Below are 18,674 nucleotides of genomic sequence, written 5' to 3'. Positions count from 1 at the left end.
CAATAGTCACAAATAATATAAAATACCTTGGTGTGACTCTAACTAAGGAAGTTAAAGATCTGTATAATAAGAACTTCAATTCTCTGAAGAAAGAAATTGAAGATCTCAGAAGATGGAAAGATCTCCCATGCTCATGGATTGGCAGGATTAATGTAGTCAAAATGGCTATCTTGCCAAAAGCAAACTAGAGATTCAATCATTCCCCATCAAAATTCCAACTCAATTCTTCAACGAATTGGAAAGGGCAATCTCCAAATTCATCTGGAATAACAAAAAACCTAAGATAGCAAAAACTATTGTCAACAACAAAAGAACCTCTGGTGGAATCACCATGCCTGACCTAAAGCTGTAAACTGCATGGTACTGATACAGTGACAAAGGAGCTAAAAGTTATTTTTAAAAAAAGCCTAAAAAAGAATAAAAGAAACATGGCCTTCAGTTAATTATGATTCCCATTTAAAACAAAACAATGTAAACTTAATTGCAATGCAAAAATAGGAACTGCAGACTCATGTGGAATAATAATTGAGGCTTGTATCTCTTTTGAAGCCGTTCCGAAGTCTATTCAAACCTTTCTTCCATTTGGATCAGTCCTCTCCCTCTGTTTTCAGAATATACTTTTGTTTGGTTTGGTTTTCTTCTGTTTTTTTATACAATAAGAAGTAGTGGGCTAATGACCATTTAACAGGTAGGTGCTGCACAGCCATTCCCTGCAAGCCTGTTCAGACCCCTGACTAGAGCACAGTTTAATACCAACCTCTTACAGTACCTTGAATACAGGTAGGAGCTAGTAAATAAAACACAACAGAATTTGGTAGACTGAACAACCAATCTCAAGGTCTGGTTTTCTGCAGAGCCTGTGCTCCCTGGTAAACGTTGAATGTGAATTCTTGAATCAAACTGCTTACTTACTTCATTTAACCATTTTACTAACTTTGCCCCCTGCCCTCCATTTTACACTCAAACATGCCACCACCCAACTTGGTTTCCAGACATTAAATCAGCGAAACCTTTTAACTTTCCATTCAGAATAAAAATTGCCTTCAAGTCACTTTCAAATAACTTTCATAGCTGCAAAAAAATGTGAAGAGCTTATTCTTTTAGACATTAATGGATAACACTATTCTCACCCTATGCCTAAGCTTTGCAAACAGTGGAACACAGTAGCCCTCAAAAGGACCCACTTTTTCTCATACAGTTCACAATGAAAATCTCACTTGGTCTTAAATTATTACAGGGATCCTTTCCCATGTCACAAGAATTTCATTTTAATTATCTCTGTCTGGTAACTGTCTTGAATGTGTCTACATTCCCAATATCTCCCTTGACGAACTATAAGCTGATAAAGAAGAAGCAAAAAGGAGCTGGAGACCTGGCTCAGCATTAAGAAAATTGCGGCTCTTGGTGAGGATCCTGATTCAGTTCCCAGCATCCACATGATGGCCAATACCTATCTGTAACTCAAGTTCCAGAGATAAGACACCCTTCTCTGGCTTTCAAAGGAACTGCATACATGTGCTACACAAACATATATGTAGATGAAACCTTCACACACAGAATGGCTGTGCATCACCTGTTAAATGGTTGTTAGCCCACTACTTCTTATCTTTCTACAAAAATTGATAAGTAAGTGTGGCCTGCCTTCTACAACTGTAGAACTATTTCAGAAAGCCTCATGTTCATATGCAGTAATAATCCCTCTTTAAATTCTTGACTTCTCTCTTCCTCTCAGCCCTTACCCACTTATTTCAAGGAAATGTCCTACTTCCAAACATTGCTAATAATCATGAACTATGTTTCAGCTAAAAGAAAGGTTAGTGAGAAATAAAGGTACAACTGAAAGAACAGCCATCACAAACCCTTGTTGTCTTGGAAATGCTTCTAAGTTCAAATTCCTGTACAAAAGTATCTTTTTATTATCATATTCTGCAACTATTTTGACCTACTCTTTAAAAAAAAGAAAGAAAAGAAGCATTATCAACTTTAAAGTTTTCTCACCTTGTTCATTAAAGATGTTAGTTCTACAATGGCAACACACTCTAATCTATTAGTTTAGTGTACAGATGCACTATTTTTGATATTATATCCCAACAACCCCATTAAAATTGAAAGCACTTTAAGTCAAAAGAGCATTTATACACTTAAACTATAGAAAGAAGATCCTGGTTCCACAGCACAGTATATATGAGAGGATCTCCAGTTCTCCGTGCTGAGCAATGAGCTGACTGGGAAAGGCAGCAACTGCATGTTTGCTTTCTGCTTCATGGCATGCTGGGGAGGCAACTATGCTTGAGGAAACAGGTCACATGCAGTCAAGAAGCCAAAGGTCAATGCTGGGCTCCATTAGCTTCTTTTCTCTTCTTATTCCGTCTGGGACTCTGCTCTATAGAACTGTGCCTCCCACTTTGAAGATGAGTCTGCCCTTCGATCACACAGGAGACATACGTGTGGGTGTCACATAAAAAGCTCAACATTGAGTCATAATTAACTCTTACTTCCTTAAGTCATTTTTGTCAGGAATTCTGTCACAGCAACAAGAAAATAATAAAGTAGTTTCATATTATTTTGTTTTACTTTATCTGTTATTTTGGCAGTCCTCTGAAGTGAATGGAGGACCTAGGGAAGTGTTCTGCCACTAAACTAAACTTCTAGTCATTATCAGTGTTAACTGCTTTTTAAAATATGCTTTCTATATGAATCTTTCCAATGACATCAAATATTTTTACAGGCTCCAAAATTTTACCAAGGCACATCTAAGGATTCATTCTGAATTATTTCACAATTTATAATTGGACAGCAAAACTACTTGTGATTGTCATAAAAAGCTGCCATGAATATTCTTATTCTTTAATTAAAACTTTGGGGGTGGGGGTGTATACAGACATACGTGCAGGAACCAGTGGAGGCCAGAAGGGGGTGCTGTATCCCCAGGAGCTGAAGGTACAAGCCTTTGTGAACTATCTGATGTAAATAAAACCAAATTCAGACCCTCTGCTAAAGCAGCAAATGTTCTTTCCTCCTAGGCATCTCTACAAAGCTGACTACAGTTCTTTACGTGCACCTCAGATTCCTCTCTTAGGATTTTTAGAAGTAGGATTATAGAGACTATAATACAGCACTAATCACATAACTTCCTCAGCTCTATTTCTCACTTATCAAGCATGTGAGCTGGGCATGGTGGTGCATGCCTATACTCCCAGCACTTCAGAGGAGTGTCTCTGTAAAACTGAAGCCAACCTGACCCACGTAATGAGTTCTGAGGCCATCACAGGACTGTGAAGAGAGAACATGTCTCAAAAAGAGAAGGTGGGGGGACAACTTGCAAGCAAAATGTTCTGTTACCCTAAGACCCATTTTGCTATCTATAGCTTATGTTTGTATATGTTACAATTAACTTATTTTTCTATTTGTTTTTCTCTGGGACTGCTGTCTATGAAATACATGTATTTGTGTTTCTTCACAATTTATCCATAATAAAGTTCGTAAAATTACTATATTCATTCATTCAACTATTCCCATGAGGTTTTAGATTTCTACTTCACAAATGAAAAATAAAAATGTAACCTACTTAGAATTCTTCGCATTTTATATTCAAAAAAGACTTGTAGTAGGTTAAGAATTTCCTTTTGAATTTTCATAATAAGTATAAAAGTGAAATAATTACAAAAATAAAACTGTGATGATCAACAGGCAAACATCTGTGAAAGGAAACCATGCTTTCAGGTGTACGTAGATTAGCTACTTCCTTATGAGTAAAACTGAATGACTGTGCACACTCTAGGTATGTAAGTACTTGCTTCCCAAAAGAACATTCTAATTATTTAAAATAAATTATTTATATACTTAAAGGCAGGCTCAAATACTTAATTTTAAATACTACAACGACCACCACAAAAAAAAAAAAATCCACCTTAGCCTAAAATTTGTGTAGCCAAATAATTGTATGAAGAGGTCTTAGTGTGGCAAGCTTTCAAGAGTCAAACTCAAGTTAAGGTCTATATGCAATTTAACTACAATGGTCAGCTCTCTCAGACATGAGGAACATCTCACTTTATCACTGCCTCTGCTGATAATATCACTTCCCTTTAACTTACCTTCCCTTCACTAAACAACTTCTAACTTTGGCCTATATTTAAACTATCCAGGATAAAATTAGCCTAGCTGTCTGGACTCCAGTAGGGAGATACGGGGAACATAATGTATTGCAGCATGCTGCTCTGCAATACTTAGAATATCTTCCAAGTTATCCAAGTCTGGTTCTTTGGGCCTCTGTACTTTTCATCTCCTTTGAGTTCAGTTCAAACACACACATAAGTGCATGTCTGCACACACAGAAACACACACACACACACACATACACACACACGCATGCTACACTGTAAATAAATGATAGCAATATGAAGCAATTCTCCATTATAGGTATGCAGATATTAACAAACTCCTTCAGGTAAAGTATACTTAGCCAAAAATTATAATTTCCCAATTTATTTTGATTACTGATCTATAAATGTTTGTGGATTTTAAAAATTCCCTATTGACCTTCTTATACTGTCTTACAAGTTCCCTCAATAATAAAGAGCTACATAGAAACTTAAGCATTCTTCTATCCATATCTATGCAAGAATCATTAGTTTACCATTATTCTAAATTATTCCCTAGGAGCCAGACCACATGTCTCACACAGTGGACAACTTAGGAATAAAATGACAAAGGCCTATTAACTGTAAAGTTACACCCAAATGGCAAGAATGTATTTTTCCATCTTATATACTAACAATGGCCTCTTAATTTAGAACTCCCAATCATATCACAATTACATATAAAACAGCTGCCTTTGAGATGGATACTAGAACGTCTAGGAAAAGGGTGAAAGGCAAAGATTAGCAGGAATTTCAACCCTGATTATTTTGTCAGAAAGTTACTAAACCAATTTCAAATTCTGGACATATTCGCAGGGTCAGTGTTACTGGATCTTAAACACACAAACCAGCATATGCAAAACTAAGACATAATTTGAAGAATTACATCATTTTCTCAAATATAAACTTGGGTAAAATAGTGGCTTTTGATCCACTTAAAGAGACTTTAACTAAATTATTAAATCTACACATTTTATAGTTGTTTTACAGCCTAGTTCACATGTAGCCTGTTTCTGAACTATTTCTTTTACATTAATTTGCTACTTACTCATGAAACTGCTACTATTTTCTCTTACTATCACTTTACTTTTATTAAGCATACAATAAAACATGCCTGACTTCTGACCCAGTGCCATAAGGAGGGAAAGAAGTGATCGCCCACAAGGCTCACCAGATTTCTCCTGCTGGCTTCATTCCAGAATCCAGGACTTTTCAAAGGAACAAAGTAATTTCCTGTTACTATTGAAATTTCTCTTGACTCCCAATCTATGACTCCAGAAGACACTTAAATGTGGAAGGAACATTCTGGAATTAGGTAAAAACTTTGCTGCCCAACTTCAGAACCAAACGCTCCCAGGTTTATAAAGTGACTAGAAGAAAAACTGGACATGAAAAGGGATCTGGTAGGGAGGAAAATAACAGCATCAGAAGTATTTCATTAACACAATCTCTTAATTAAAATTAACTGAAGCTTGCATTACATTTTAGTAAGCATTTGAGTTTATTATATTAAATCTAGTCCTCACAAAAAATGATCTGAGATAAATGGATTAATTTTTGAAGATGAGAACCAATAATCAGAGGTTATCCTGTTCCAAGTCCTACAACCTCCAAAGCAGGAGCTGAGCTCAGAATGTGAGAATGCAAACCCCTCCCAATCCTCTCACTCACTCACTCCTCTTCCATGACGCTCTGTTTATCTCCTCGACATATTAGAATTTTACACAGGCAATGGGGATTATTAAATTTTTACATGCAAAAAAAGTTTGTAACAAAGTACGTATTGCCTAAATAAACAATTAATATTGTACCAAGAAATTAAGCACAAGAGGCAAGGCACTATGTATATATCTATAATCCTTGCATGCATATCAGAGGCAAAAGACAGTGGAGTGTTGCAAGTCTCAAGACAGTCTGGGCTTACTCTAGTACCAAGCTTTCCAGGGTATATAGAAGACACATCTCAGAAAGACAAAAAAATAACAGCTTGAAAAGGGAAGCAAAATAAAAATATAAGAAAACAAATGAATACTGAAAAAATAGTCCTTCAGAAAATGAAATACAAGAAGCCAGCTAAGCAGTATAAGGCAGTTGCTACATAATCGTGACAACTTGAGTTTGACACCAAAAATCCTAAATAGAAGTAAAGAGTGAACTACCCCAAATAATTTTCCTCTGACCTCTCACTTCTAAATATGTACTATGACACATGTGAATTAGTGCACAAATGCACTCTCTCTCTCTCAATAAAAATAGTAAATAAAAAAAAAACAGAAAATGAAATACAAAGTAACTACATGATTTGAAAAAGCATTTTAAGTATATATAAACTTATACATATATATATGTGTGTGTGCTTTATATAACTATTTAAGCATCAATATCTGTCAAATTTCAAGTTTGTTATTATAGAGACATACACTTACTATATTTAAAAATATCTTAGTTTGCCTAAGATGTTATGACTTAAAAGTTTTACCATAAAAAGCTATAATCAAAGTATATGTCAAAAATATTTTTTCACAAACATAATCTCGTGTGTGTGTGTGTGTGTGTGTATGTGTGTGTGTTCCTCTAAATGGAAAATAGATTGTTTCATTAATTAATTGGATTAAAAAATTGTATTACAAACATAACATTTCCAAAATTCTATACCCTGTAACTACCATAGTCCCTTAGAAATTGTTTATATCATGCCTAAAAGTCACATTGCTCACGTGTTCCCACAGCCACTTTGCATGGTAAAGTGATCAGCAAACTATTTTTTATGCATAACATCTTTAACATTCGCTCCCACTTCTGTGCTTGTGATTAAATGAAACATTCTGTAATCCCAAAGTTCTGAGAGAAAAACATAAATCCTTGTCTCACAGCTGCTGTTTGACTCTGGAAACACATGCATTTTCTTTTCAAACATTTACCCTCAAAACTCCCAAAGGCTTTGGACTGGAGAACACCTGCATCTCTTCATTTAGTTCCAATAACAGAGCCCGAAATCCAAAATTACAAAAATAGACTCTCTGTTCAGCTGTAGTTACATTTTACCTCTAATTCCCATGAAAAAAAAAAATGCTAGGGGCATGAAATCATTTGGGCAAGCTCTGTCATCAAGAGGACAGACGTCTGCACCAGAAGCCCAATGGGAATAGGAGAGAAACTGGCAACAATTACAGATAAAGTACATAGTAAGTCTTCAGGGAAGACAGAGGAAATGTAGTAAGATAGATGGGTATAATTTGTACATATTTATACTCAAACCACAAATGTGAATTGTCTTTAATTGGTCCAATATATAAATTTCTAGTCAAATGCCCTGTCAAAATTACTAAAACCATCACTTAAGGCAATCCACCTAATTTTACATTATAAAGAGAATTTTGTGAAACAAGAAATTTTACTAATGAAAGCACCATCTCTACTTTAGATCTCCTTAGAAATTCCTATCTGTCCAAAAATTTTTGAATAATGTGCATTTTATGTTATGTTTTAATCAACAGGTCTACTAACACAACTGAACTGATTTTCCAGAGACCACAATTTTAATTTTAACTTTCCCTTAACAATAACAAGATTCCCCCATCCCGATTTTGGATAATTAACAGATAAAATTAGTTCCATTCATGAAAACATGATAAAATTTAAACCCTAATATTGGTTTATGAAGTTATTTTGAAGAAGAAAAAGAAATGTCTTAAATTGGCAATATTATGTTAAATTGGCAAATATCATGTTACAAAGAACACTTATTTTTACATCACTGTAGACCGCCATTGAAAAATATCTAATTCTATCTTCCCAACTCTAGGATGAAAATATTGTTTTGAGTATTATACATTAGTACTCAAAGCTATGTGTGCTATGTGTGTTGGCACTCAGCAAGGATGAAGGGAAAGGATCTCAAGTTCCAGGTCAGGATGGGCTACACACTAAGACCTAGTGTATTAGTTACCTCCTGCTGCTGTGGTAAATGACCACCATACCTTACAGAGTCTGGTTGGGCTTTTGTTTCTAGAGAGATGACAGCAGCCATGGTAAGGAAGAAGACAGCAGCAGATGTGATGGCTGAAAACAGAAGCCAAGGCCTCACATCTTAAACCACAGACAGCAGAGAAAGTGAACTGGAAATGGCTAATGACTTTGAAACCTCAAAGCTTCCTCTAGGTGACATACTTTTACCGCAAGGTCACACATCAAAAGGCTCCCCATACATAGCCACCAACTGGTAACCATGTATTCAAATGCCAGACACATAGAAGAATAGTTCACTCAAACCAACACACCCAGTAGCAAAGGAAGGAAGGAAGGAAGGAAGGAAGGAAGGAAGGAAGGAAGGAAGGAAGGAAGGAAGGAAGGGAAAAAAAGGGAAATTAAGGATGTAATTCAACTTGCAAAAATAATTAAAAGTTATCAAGATTTTAAAGGAAGTCTTATTAATGGTGAACAAAGTAAATCTGGATAAATTTCCCAGGATTCAATATGAAGCTTTTTTCCCCCATGGATGTTTATAACATTTCACAGATATATAAACTATGGGAGACTGTCTTTGTGGGAAAGTCAACTGTGTGAGAAAAGATGCAGTGCAGGGGCAAAACACAACATATAAAGAAAAGGAAAAGTTCATCTAAAACATTTAAAAATATTATCTATAAATAAGTTACCGTGATAAAATATTCTACATATAAAAAAGCCACATGTTTGTCTACTTCTAGTAACTTGAATGGGCACATTAGAATCCCACAAGAACCCTCAGGTCCTTCTGTGTAAACTGTCTGTTAAGTGCAGAATGCAATCAAATACGTGCAATAGAAATTGCTAAAATCTCAACGGCAAAGCAATGCTGTGAGATACTAAATGAGGTTTTCAACTATGCTATAAAGACAGAAAGAGACTCTTCTTTTTTTAGGTGAAGATAGACTTTTTCCCATATTCTGATTATGGTTTCTGCTTCCCCAACTCCTTCCAGATCGTAACCACTTCCTCATCATCAAATCCACACACTTTCTCTCCTTAGAATAAAATAACAATAAATCATAATAAAATTAAAACAAACAAAAGAGCCAAAGAAAAAGCACAAGAAACACATATAGACACTGAAAAAGAACACACCCACAGAGAAAACCCATAAAAACAAAATTGAAAATAATAATATATAAGCAAATGATCTGTCAGGGTAAAAGTTGAAAACAAAAATACTCAAAGCACTGCAAGCCCACGAACCTCCAGAACCTCCAAAAGGAGTACTGAGTCAGTTTTATGTTGCCATCTATTGCTCAGCATGGGGCCCACCCTAGTGCTCTGCTAAAGCAAGATAGCAATAAAATGACTCCTAACACCACTCTTCTATACTCATAGATCAGTGTCTTGCTCAGCCATCAAAAGAGAGGCTTCTTCCTGCAGTAGATAAAATAAAAATACAGCAACCCACAACTTGTCAATGTGCAGAGAGTAAGTGACCTTGGAAAATGAGACATCCAAGAAATCCCTCCCCTCAGGGCTCAGGGAAGTCAGTGGAAGAGAAGGCAGAGCAGGTGTTGGAGCAAGTGGGGAAAGGAGACAGAACGACAGAACTGACACACCTATAAAGTCATTGAGATTAAGGCAGCATGCACAGGACCTGCAAAGGTCTAAGCCAAATGGGTCGCAGCAAAGAGAGGTTGATATTTCAGTCTGGAAAGTCTGTTTATAAACTGTTTACCTTTCATTTCAGACATCTTGACTTGATTTGGCTGTAACATCAGTGATATCGCAGTACACATATGCACATTCAATTCAAATCCAGTTTCTTGTTCAAAAGATTAATCAAACACAATGAAACTGGCTCTATAAAAATATTTATGAGTTCCTTACTATATATACTAAGCCATGAATGTGGGTGGTATTTCCAAGGTGGACAGAAACTGTGAATTTTAAAATGCCCTGAATATAGAAATAATAATAATAATTTAAAAAACACATCACATTTAAGGACTGAATCATGTTCAAAAGATATTTCTTTTAAAATTAAATATATAATTACATTAGCGTTTATACACAAATGCGTAAAAATACCACCAAAGATCTAATCTAGATGATGTCAATTTTCTTAACAACAAAAGGAACTATAAAGTGCTGCCCAGTAAGTGCCATAAGCATCACAAACAAATCGTCTTATGCCAACTGGGTTTTAGAGTGTTTTGAAATTTTGTGAGAGGAAATTTTATGACCCTAAGAATGGTTTTAAATTATGAGAGTACAAATAATTTACAAAAAGATTGCGATATTATATAAATATGCTTAGTTCATTAAACTATTCTAATTCTGTTCATAACAAACCAAAAAAATGAGGAGACTTCATTTAACACAAAAGTATATGGCAGATTCAAACAATGATGAGCTTTACTGAATAGCAACACAGACCCAGATGGTCTGCTGAGCTCAACACACTCTACTGATGCCATGACTCACAAACAAATTCTAACCAAAACTACAGGAAGGATAATTATCCAAAGATACTTACTATATAATACATATTTTAAAACAAGATTAAACAGACATTAACAATAAGATAATTAATTGAATCAGCAAGCCATCTCTCTGTACAGGGGAAGAAAAACCCAAAGGTCCCACTAACCACTTTCTACCTTAGTAAATAAAGTGTGTTAGATCTATGTTCCATCAGTGGCAATTTCTGTGGTGTGAGAGCAGGACAGTTAAGAGACAATGCCTTAAAATACTTGGAAAAAAGTCATTTTTCCATAGGTAGTATCTTAGTGTAGGTTTTGATAACAGTCTGTGCTTAATATACTACTATTATGAAACCAAAACTTTCTTCTTTAAAGAAGATAAAGAAGTACACTGCTTTACTAACTCTGTACATCACTGTCAGGTGGGGATAATACATGATATAAGTATGCACTGTTACAAAAGCTAAGAAAGAAAAATACATGCAGCTATGACAAATGGTAACAGACCTATTCAAACTGGGTGAGGAGAAAAGGGGATGGAGAAGATTCAGAGAAAGCTTCCCTAAAGAGGCAGAACTGGAAAAAGATTTTGAGACTGAACTAGGACTAAGTGAATAGGGGGAAAAAGGGTATTAAAATTCAGCAACAGGGAAAATATATGCAAAAACATAATTACAGTGAGAAACAGGAAGAGGAAAATGGCCAGAAGACCAACAGCAAGAGGGCCTTGTGTGAAAAGGTCTCCTGACACTGGCTTAAAGAGACTGAAATACAGCACCCAAATATCTGTTTCATATTCCTACAGAACACATACTATATTACCAAGTTCCGTATCGGTAACCATACTCAACAAAAATGTTTATATTTAACATGACCACCATTTCAAAACAATGTTCTGAAGATGTCATAATTTATGCTTATTACTGAAAAATATTCCAGAATGTGTGTTTTACCTGCTCAACTCCTGAGGAGTGTACGGACTGGTCCCATCACTTGGTTTTGTTACTGATGTGAACATGAGCATGGGTACTAGTGTGTCTGCAGTGAGCTGAGGGGACACTTTGCAGAAAATATCTAGAAATGGTGTAGTGGGACCATGAAACAGTTCTGTTTTCACAGTGACTAGATAACTGTGCACTATCAACAGGACTGCATCATCATTTCTTTCCCTGCATGCATGGGAACTTTTGGTCTTGCCTTGTCTGATGAAAATTCTGAAAGAGCATATATAAATATGTTGCTTGTCATTATTTTCTCAGTACAGTATTTATATAGCATTTATATTACATATCATAAAAAAAAGAAAAACTTTAATTCTGTTCGGGATAGGAGAGAATTTCAGTATAGTTTGGATCTGGAGTTCCATGAAGGCCAAGGATTCCGAACATGTTGTTGTGTACTTCTTGACCTATGTACTTCAGCACTTTAAAAGGATTTGTGCTGTTCACTTGCCTACTTATTAATTGCATTATTTTTTTAATATCTTGTTTCCATTGTTTATATATTTTACATGTCAATGCTTTCCAACCCTTCCTGTGATACCTAGTGATTATTTTCTGATTCTGTACAAATCTCTTCACTCTGCTGACTATTACTTTTGGTGTACAAAAACGTTCTCATTTCCTGTGATCTAACTTACCAATTGTATCTGTTATTTCTGGGCTACTCAAAGTTCTGTGGAGTAGGTCCTGGCAGAAGCTTTTTAACTTGTGATCGTATTTTTCAGTGGCTTAACTGCACCTGTTATTGCTGGGATGCTCTGAGTCCTATGGAGCCAATGTGTCCTCTCTTCTTACCCCAAACAGTTTCAAAGTTTCAAGCCTTACATCTTTCATCCATTTGGAGTTGATTAAAAAACAGGGAAAGGTAATACTTTTGGTTTTCTGTGTATATGTATTCAGTTTTTACCAGCAACATGTGTTAAAGGAGCTACCATTCTTTGTGAAGTATATTTTGGATGTCGTTTGTAAAATTCAGACTGTTTTAGCTGTGTGGGACCATCATTGGGTTTTCTATCTATTTCATGGATCTGGGTATCTGGTAGTATGCCAGTGGCATTCTGCCTTATACTAATTCCTTCTTTGATGACATCGTGGTAAGGCATTTGAAAACTAGCCTTTCAAAGTACTCGTTTCCAGACCCAACTGTGACTAATGTCTCAGCTGTACATAGACTGCAACTGCTGATTTCACATCTTTATTACAGGCTTCAATCTGTGCACCTGTTTGCTTCCTTAGTGTTTGCCTACACATACTTACTATCTGGATAATTACAAATATTTTCTAATTTTTGTATTGAATGTATTCGCATATGCTCCCTCAAAGTTATAGTATTTATTGAATGATGTTAACAGAGATCTCCTCTTAGATAAATCCCCTCTAAGAAGTCTTTTAAGGAACCGTCATTTTTCGTCTCACTGACTGACTACCAGGGGTTCACTAAGCACATCACGGTGCACATGGATGGCACTGGGCTCTACTTCCCAAGCTTCCTTCTGTTCATCTCTACAACCACCCTCATGATAGTGCCTTTCAACATGCAAAAATAAATAACAGAACCTTAAGAAATCACAACTTCTGAGGAATTTTCATTTGTTAGTTTTTGCTGATTTCACAATCAAAATCACTTACTTTTTAATAAGTTATAAGTGGGTTAAATGTGTAGTTTTAATGTGAGAAACTCTGGGTCACAGCCAAAGTGCTGCAGCATTGAAAAATGTATAGAGAAAAGGCTGTAGTGTAAAACTTATACACACATGCACACACGTACATACATACACACATACATACCTACACACACATACCTACACACACACACACACACATGCATATACATATACACACACATACTTGCATGCACGCATGTGCATACAATTCTGTGGTTATTACATGCTACATGTGGAATTTGAATCTTAAAATAAAATCATAATTTATAAATACTTCATTTATCAATAGTGAAATAAAATGAACAGAGTCTTAGAAAAGAATAAGTATAGAGAAGATCCCAATAACTCATCCCCAAAGAAATAACTTAAATTTTCATACTAAAAATGAAAAATACAAAATTGAGGGAAGCTCGATGGGACTGCACTTACCAGAGTGATGGCAGTAGTCCATGTACTGGGGGACCTGGATGGTAAAGGCTATCAAATCTGGAGCTAGGAGAGATTCGGGCTTTCTACTTTCATTAAGCCACTTGGAACTGTGAAGATCTCTAGTGTCAGAAGGACCCTGAAGCAAAGGGATCAACTTCTCTTTTCCACTGTCACCTGAATAGAAATATGGATTGAAAACATTTAAAAAGAGGAAGAAAATTTTTAAAATAATATTTCATATATACAATACAGTAGTTTGGGAAAGGTTAATCTAAAAATACATCACCAAAATAGTGGCTCAATAATAGCTGCTATTTAGCCGGAAGATCTAGTTAATAATCTAAAGAGTCTGATTAATAAAGCTATTTTAAGTTTTAAAATTAACTTTGATATTTTTGCTAATCAATGCAAAGAATGTTTATAACGTGAAATGACAGAGATATACTTCAGCAAAATATGTACTATGATATGATGGCATTTAGGTTTGCTGAAAGAACTGCATATAGCTTAAGAAGAACATTATCAAACAACACATTACAAAACAGAGGAATACAATTACAGCCTAACTTTTGTGACACCCAATTTTTGTGTTTAAATCTACTATGCTATCACTTAATTCAATATTAAGATAACTATCATACATAACTCACATTTCTGTCAAAACTGCAAGAATAAATATTCTTTTAACTTTTTCCTAATAACTACTGTTGAAACTGTGCAAAGTTCTTCACCTTAACTGAAAATTAATTGGTTAAAGTCAATAAGTATCATCCTTGCACTGTTAAAAGTATTAAGTCTAAATAAAACAATGAAAAGCTCTGATTCATAGGAACAATGAGTAAATTCTTGTTTCAGCAAATGCTCCTTGTAAATGGCAAGGCCAACTCTCCTACACAGGCAATAAAGTTTTACACGGTCCAGCTGCACATACCTGGGGCTTTGGCACAAATTTTTATGGATCCCAAGGTCCCAGAGGCACATTTGACCAATGATGTGCTGCAGTACTTCAGTTCAACATTCTGGATTGAGCCCTCAAGAGTTGGCTGGGGATTCTTAGATTTCACACCTAATAAAAGAAAACTGCAAATGTACTAGCTGATTGAATTTAAATAATTTTTATATTCCTTCACCAAGGTATTTAAAGTTAATTATACTTTAATTATCTACCTCAGATGTTGTTACAGTATTTGTGTTAGGTTGCAGAGTTCAGTATTTAAAAGATGAAAGGATGCAATTTTAAAATAAATGGCTGAACTCTAATAATTATATGAACAGATCTTGATTAATAGGATTCAAGACATGAAACTAAATGCAGATATCATCACATAAAACTCAAGAGGAAGTTTAAAAATCATATTTAATTTTAGAATACACAATAAATTTTATAGTATTAAACAAGTTTAATTTATTCTGGCAAAGACATTTTCAAAGGAAACTACCTGAGTGAGAAGACAGAAATAAAACAGCCCCCAAAAAGTTCGTAAGTTAAAATACAATCTCTTATAAGCAAAACAAAGCAAAGGGATTTTATCAAACAGCCAAAACGTAGTCATTAACATTTCTATTGCATGATACTTATTCATATAAACTGGCTGAGAAACTCTAATTTTAATGGTCAACCCTGATTTAGGTCATGAAGGGTGGAGGATTATACAAGCAGAGAACTCTACAGAATATAATTCTGATGAAGAAGGGTAAGAAAGAAGAAGGAAAAGGTGAAGGATCACCTCTCATGATTAACATGGACTCCCATGGACTCCAGGCTTACTATGTGTTAGCCACACAAATGGACTCAGTCTCTAGGAAAAACTATAATATAGATACTGCTATACTATATGTCCTCATTTTTTAGTCAGAGATTGAAGGTGAAAACTAAATTTCACAGGAGGATCTGTAATCAGTTATCATTACTGAGAACTTGCATTCAGTCTTTACAAAATACTATAAAAGAAACATTACTATCCTCATTGTATGAATTAGAATACCATGAATTAGAGGCATTAACCATGCACAAAAGGTAATAAATAAAAGAGCATAAGTGTTAAACAGTGTCATGTCTATTCCAGAATAATTTTGTCTTTCTACTGTTCACTTTGAATATAAACATCCAGGCACACCATTTCCTTTCTGTTCCTCACTTCAAATTTTTGTTAAGTACAAAATATTGTCCTTTATATCTGAAGACTTTAATTACATATGATTCTAAAAATAAGCTTCCTATGTCATATTAATTTTTTACTAAATACCAACTATCTCTCTAAAATATTATGGAAGTCTTCCTAATCAATGATCAAAAATTTAACAAGGTAAATGAATCCAAAATGACTGAAAGAAGAACGTGTTAAAGAGAAAGAAAAGAAAAGAAAAGAAAAGAAAAGAAAAGAAAAGAAAAGAAAAGAAAAGAAAAAAAGAAAAGAAAAGAAAAAAGGTAGGTAGGTTGGCTCCCAAATACTAACCAGCATTTCTAATCTTCACCTTAGTCACTGTCCTAGTTAGTTTCTGTCAACCACAAGAAAGTCATCTAAGAATTAAAAGATCTTAATTGATAATATGCCTCCTTTTAAGATTGGCTTATAGGTAAGTCTTGATGTCATAGGTGGGGCCACCAAAGGACTGGTGATCCTTAATGATGTAAGAAGCAGACGGAGCAAGCCCTAAGAAGAAAGCCAGTAAGCAGCGTTCCTCCATGGCATCTGCTTCAGTTTCTGCCTCCAGGTTCTAGCCCTTGCTTGAGTACCTGTTCTGACTTCCCTCAGTCATGGGCTGTTATCAGAAGTGTAAGCAAAAAAAACCCTTTCCAAACCAAGTTGCTTTTGGTCATGGTGTTTACTACAGCAGCAGAAACTCTCAGGAAGTCATTATATAATTGTGTATCAATTAATTGTTAATTTTCCATGTTTAGTATGTATTTAACTTATAGTAGTCATCGTGAGGATAAAAGCTGAACTGAGCTCTGTAACAGAAGTAAAGAATGTGTGAAACCAATAAAGTGGTATCCAAAAGTTGTGTATTTCTCAGATTTTCAATTGCCATAACTACAAACACTTAAAAAATAGCCAAGAAAATTACATGACAGCAACACTTACATATTTATAGTGCTAGCAGTATGGGAATCATAGTATCTGGCATTGACTGAACACTTAATTGTGCCTAATTTATTTATCACACATAAAAATAAGAAAACTATTGCTGTTCTCATTTTACACATAGGAAAACAAAGGCTTGGAGTAATACAGATGTGGCAAAATGAATAAGGAAAAGGCAAAATCTAAACCATATTTTTCTTTATTAGAAGGGGTGAATGAAGCTTAAGATATGGGTCACTGGGTAAAAGGGTCAGCTATAAAAACTTGAGAATCAGACACCCAGATAAAGCACTGCGCTGTGGCCGCAGGTCCATACTAATATTGTAGGTTTTGGTGAAGGGAGACCCTATGAAACGTTCTGGGTTCAATCCTACCTTCAGGTTCAGTGAGAAATCCTATTTCAAAGGAATAGAGTGGGCAGTGAAATACTACAGTATTTAATATTCTCTTCTGAACCCCACAAAAAAGCACATATACATACACACATAGGATGTCAAGCTCTTCCATATAGTCAACACTGCTGGGCTTTGCAAGATGTTATAATTAGTACATAATTTACCTTAATCCATTTTCATAAAAAAGGGACATAAAACTAGTACCCTCCAATGTTTCCCTCAAACTTTAAAGACTTTCAGTCTATAACAATTCATTTAAAAGTGTAAGAATCGTACAAGGTGTGCCTTGTAAGTGATCACAGCTGTCCTAATGAAGATAATGCCTGTTACAGGCAAAACTAGAGTTCTACAGAGATAGTTCATTGGAACAGCTCCTGCTTGGGATATATACGGGGACTGAGGTTCAACCCTCAATACTAGTAATAGTAGGGGGAAAATCACATACGAAATCACACAAGAATATTTCCCAAAAAAGTAGAACAGATAGGTAAGTCCTTTAAATAAAAATAAATGTGTATTTATTCCAGCTAGTGTTCATGTTATAAAAGAAGCTCTGCAAAAAACCTTCTGAGTTAACACCAAAACAAAGACAGCACTAGACACGTAATAAAAAGGAAGCAATATGCAAAGGCAACAAAAATACACCAACCATCTTAAACAGGTCTGATAAGTGAGCAAGAAGGAAACTAAGCAATGCTTTGAAAGTCTAAAGAAAACCAAATCTCAATCTAAAAATCTATACCCAGCCAAATCATCAGTCACATATAATTATATTCTGGTTACTTTTTAACTGTCAACTTAGCATGAGGCAGAATCACCTAAAGAGAGTCATAACCAGCAATTATCTAGATCAGGTTGGCTTGTGGGCATATCTGGAAATAGGGAAAGGAAGATCCAGGACTCTGTGGGTAGCTCCATTCCCAACTGGTGGCCTAGACTATATACGAGTAAAAAAGTTAGCTGAACACAAGCAACAAAGAAAGGCTGTGGGCGCGATTCTTTCAAGTTCCTGCCTTGAATGAACTATTATCTGGAACTGTAACCCATATGCAAACCTTTCTTCTCTAAAGGTGGTGCTTTCAGGAGAAAGGATGGCCTTTCAGGGTGTTTTACCACAGCAACAGAAATGAAGCTAGGACAAAAGGTAAAATAAAGAAACCAAGATTTCTTTAGGCAAGCAGATGACTTCCCATGCTAGAATGCTGGATCTAGAATGTCAAACCTCAAGAGCACAGTGGGTCAAGAAAGGAAACACTCATCTGAGAAACAGAGTGCAAGAAAAGAAAAACAGAAAAACAAAAACAAAAAGGAATCTCAAGAACTCTTCAGTTTGGACTAGAAACTAAACAGACATTGAATGAGGAAAGAACACTAAAAGAATCTTTACAAAATTAAAGCATACAGCCGGGCATGGTGGCCCACGCCTTTAATCCCAGCACTCGGGAGGCAGAGGCAGGTGGATTTCTGAGTTTGAGGCCAGCCTGGTCTACAGAGTGAGTTCCAGGACAGCCAGGGCT

At 35.4% G+C, this 18,674-nt stretch overlaps 1 protein-coding gene across 4 annotated transcripts in view; it reads right to left on the bottom strand.

Annotated features, from left to right (window-relative positions):
- The window catches only part of Vps13b (vacuolar protein sorting 13 homolog B), a 543,216-nt gene that overhangs the window by 389,696 nt on the left and 134,846 nt on the right, over window positions 1-18,674 (bottom strand). For all 4 annotated transcript variants that reach the window (XM_021183993.2, XM_029469591.1, XM_029469592.1 and 1 more), the window contains exons 18-19: window positions 14,608-14,742; window positions 13,677-13,850 (exon numbers count right to left, since the gene is read on the bottom strand). In XM_021183993.2, coding sequence (XP_021039652.1) covers window positions 13,677-13,850; window positions 14,608-14,742 — 309 coding nt within the window. The remainder of the gene's footprint in view (window positions 1-13,676; window positions 13,851-14,607; window positions 14,743-18,674) is intronic.

This window comes from Mus caroli, chromosome 15 (assembly GCF_900094665.2).
Source record: "Mus caroli chromosome 15, CAROLI_EIJ_v1.1, whole genome shotgun sequence".
In the NCBI taxonomy this organism is placed as follows: domain Eukaryota; kingdom Metazoa; phylum Chordata; class Mammalia; order Rodentia; family Muridae; genus Mus; species Mus caroli.
This window is presented reverse-complemented; position numbering and strand designations above follow the sequence as displayed.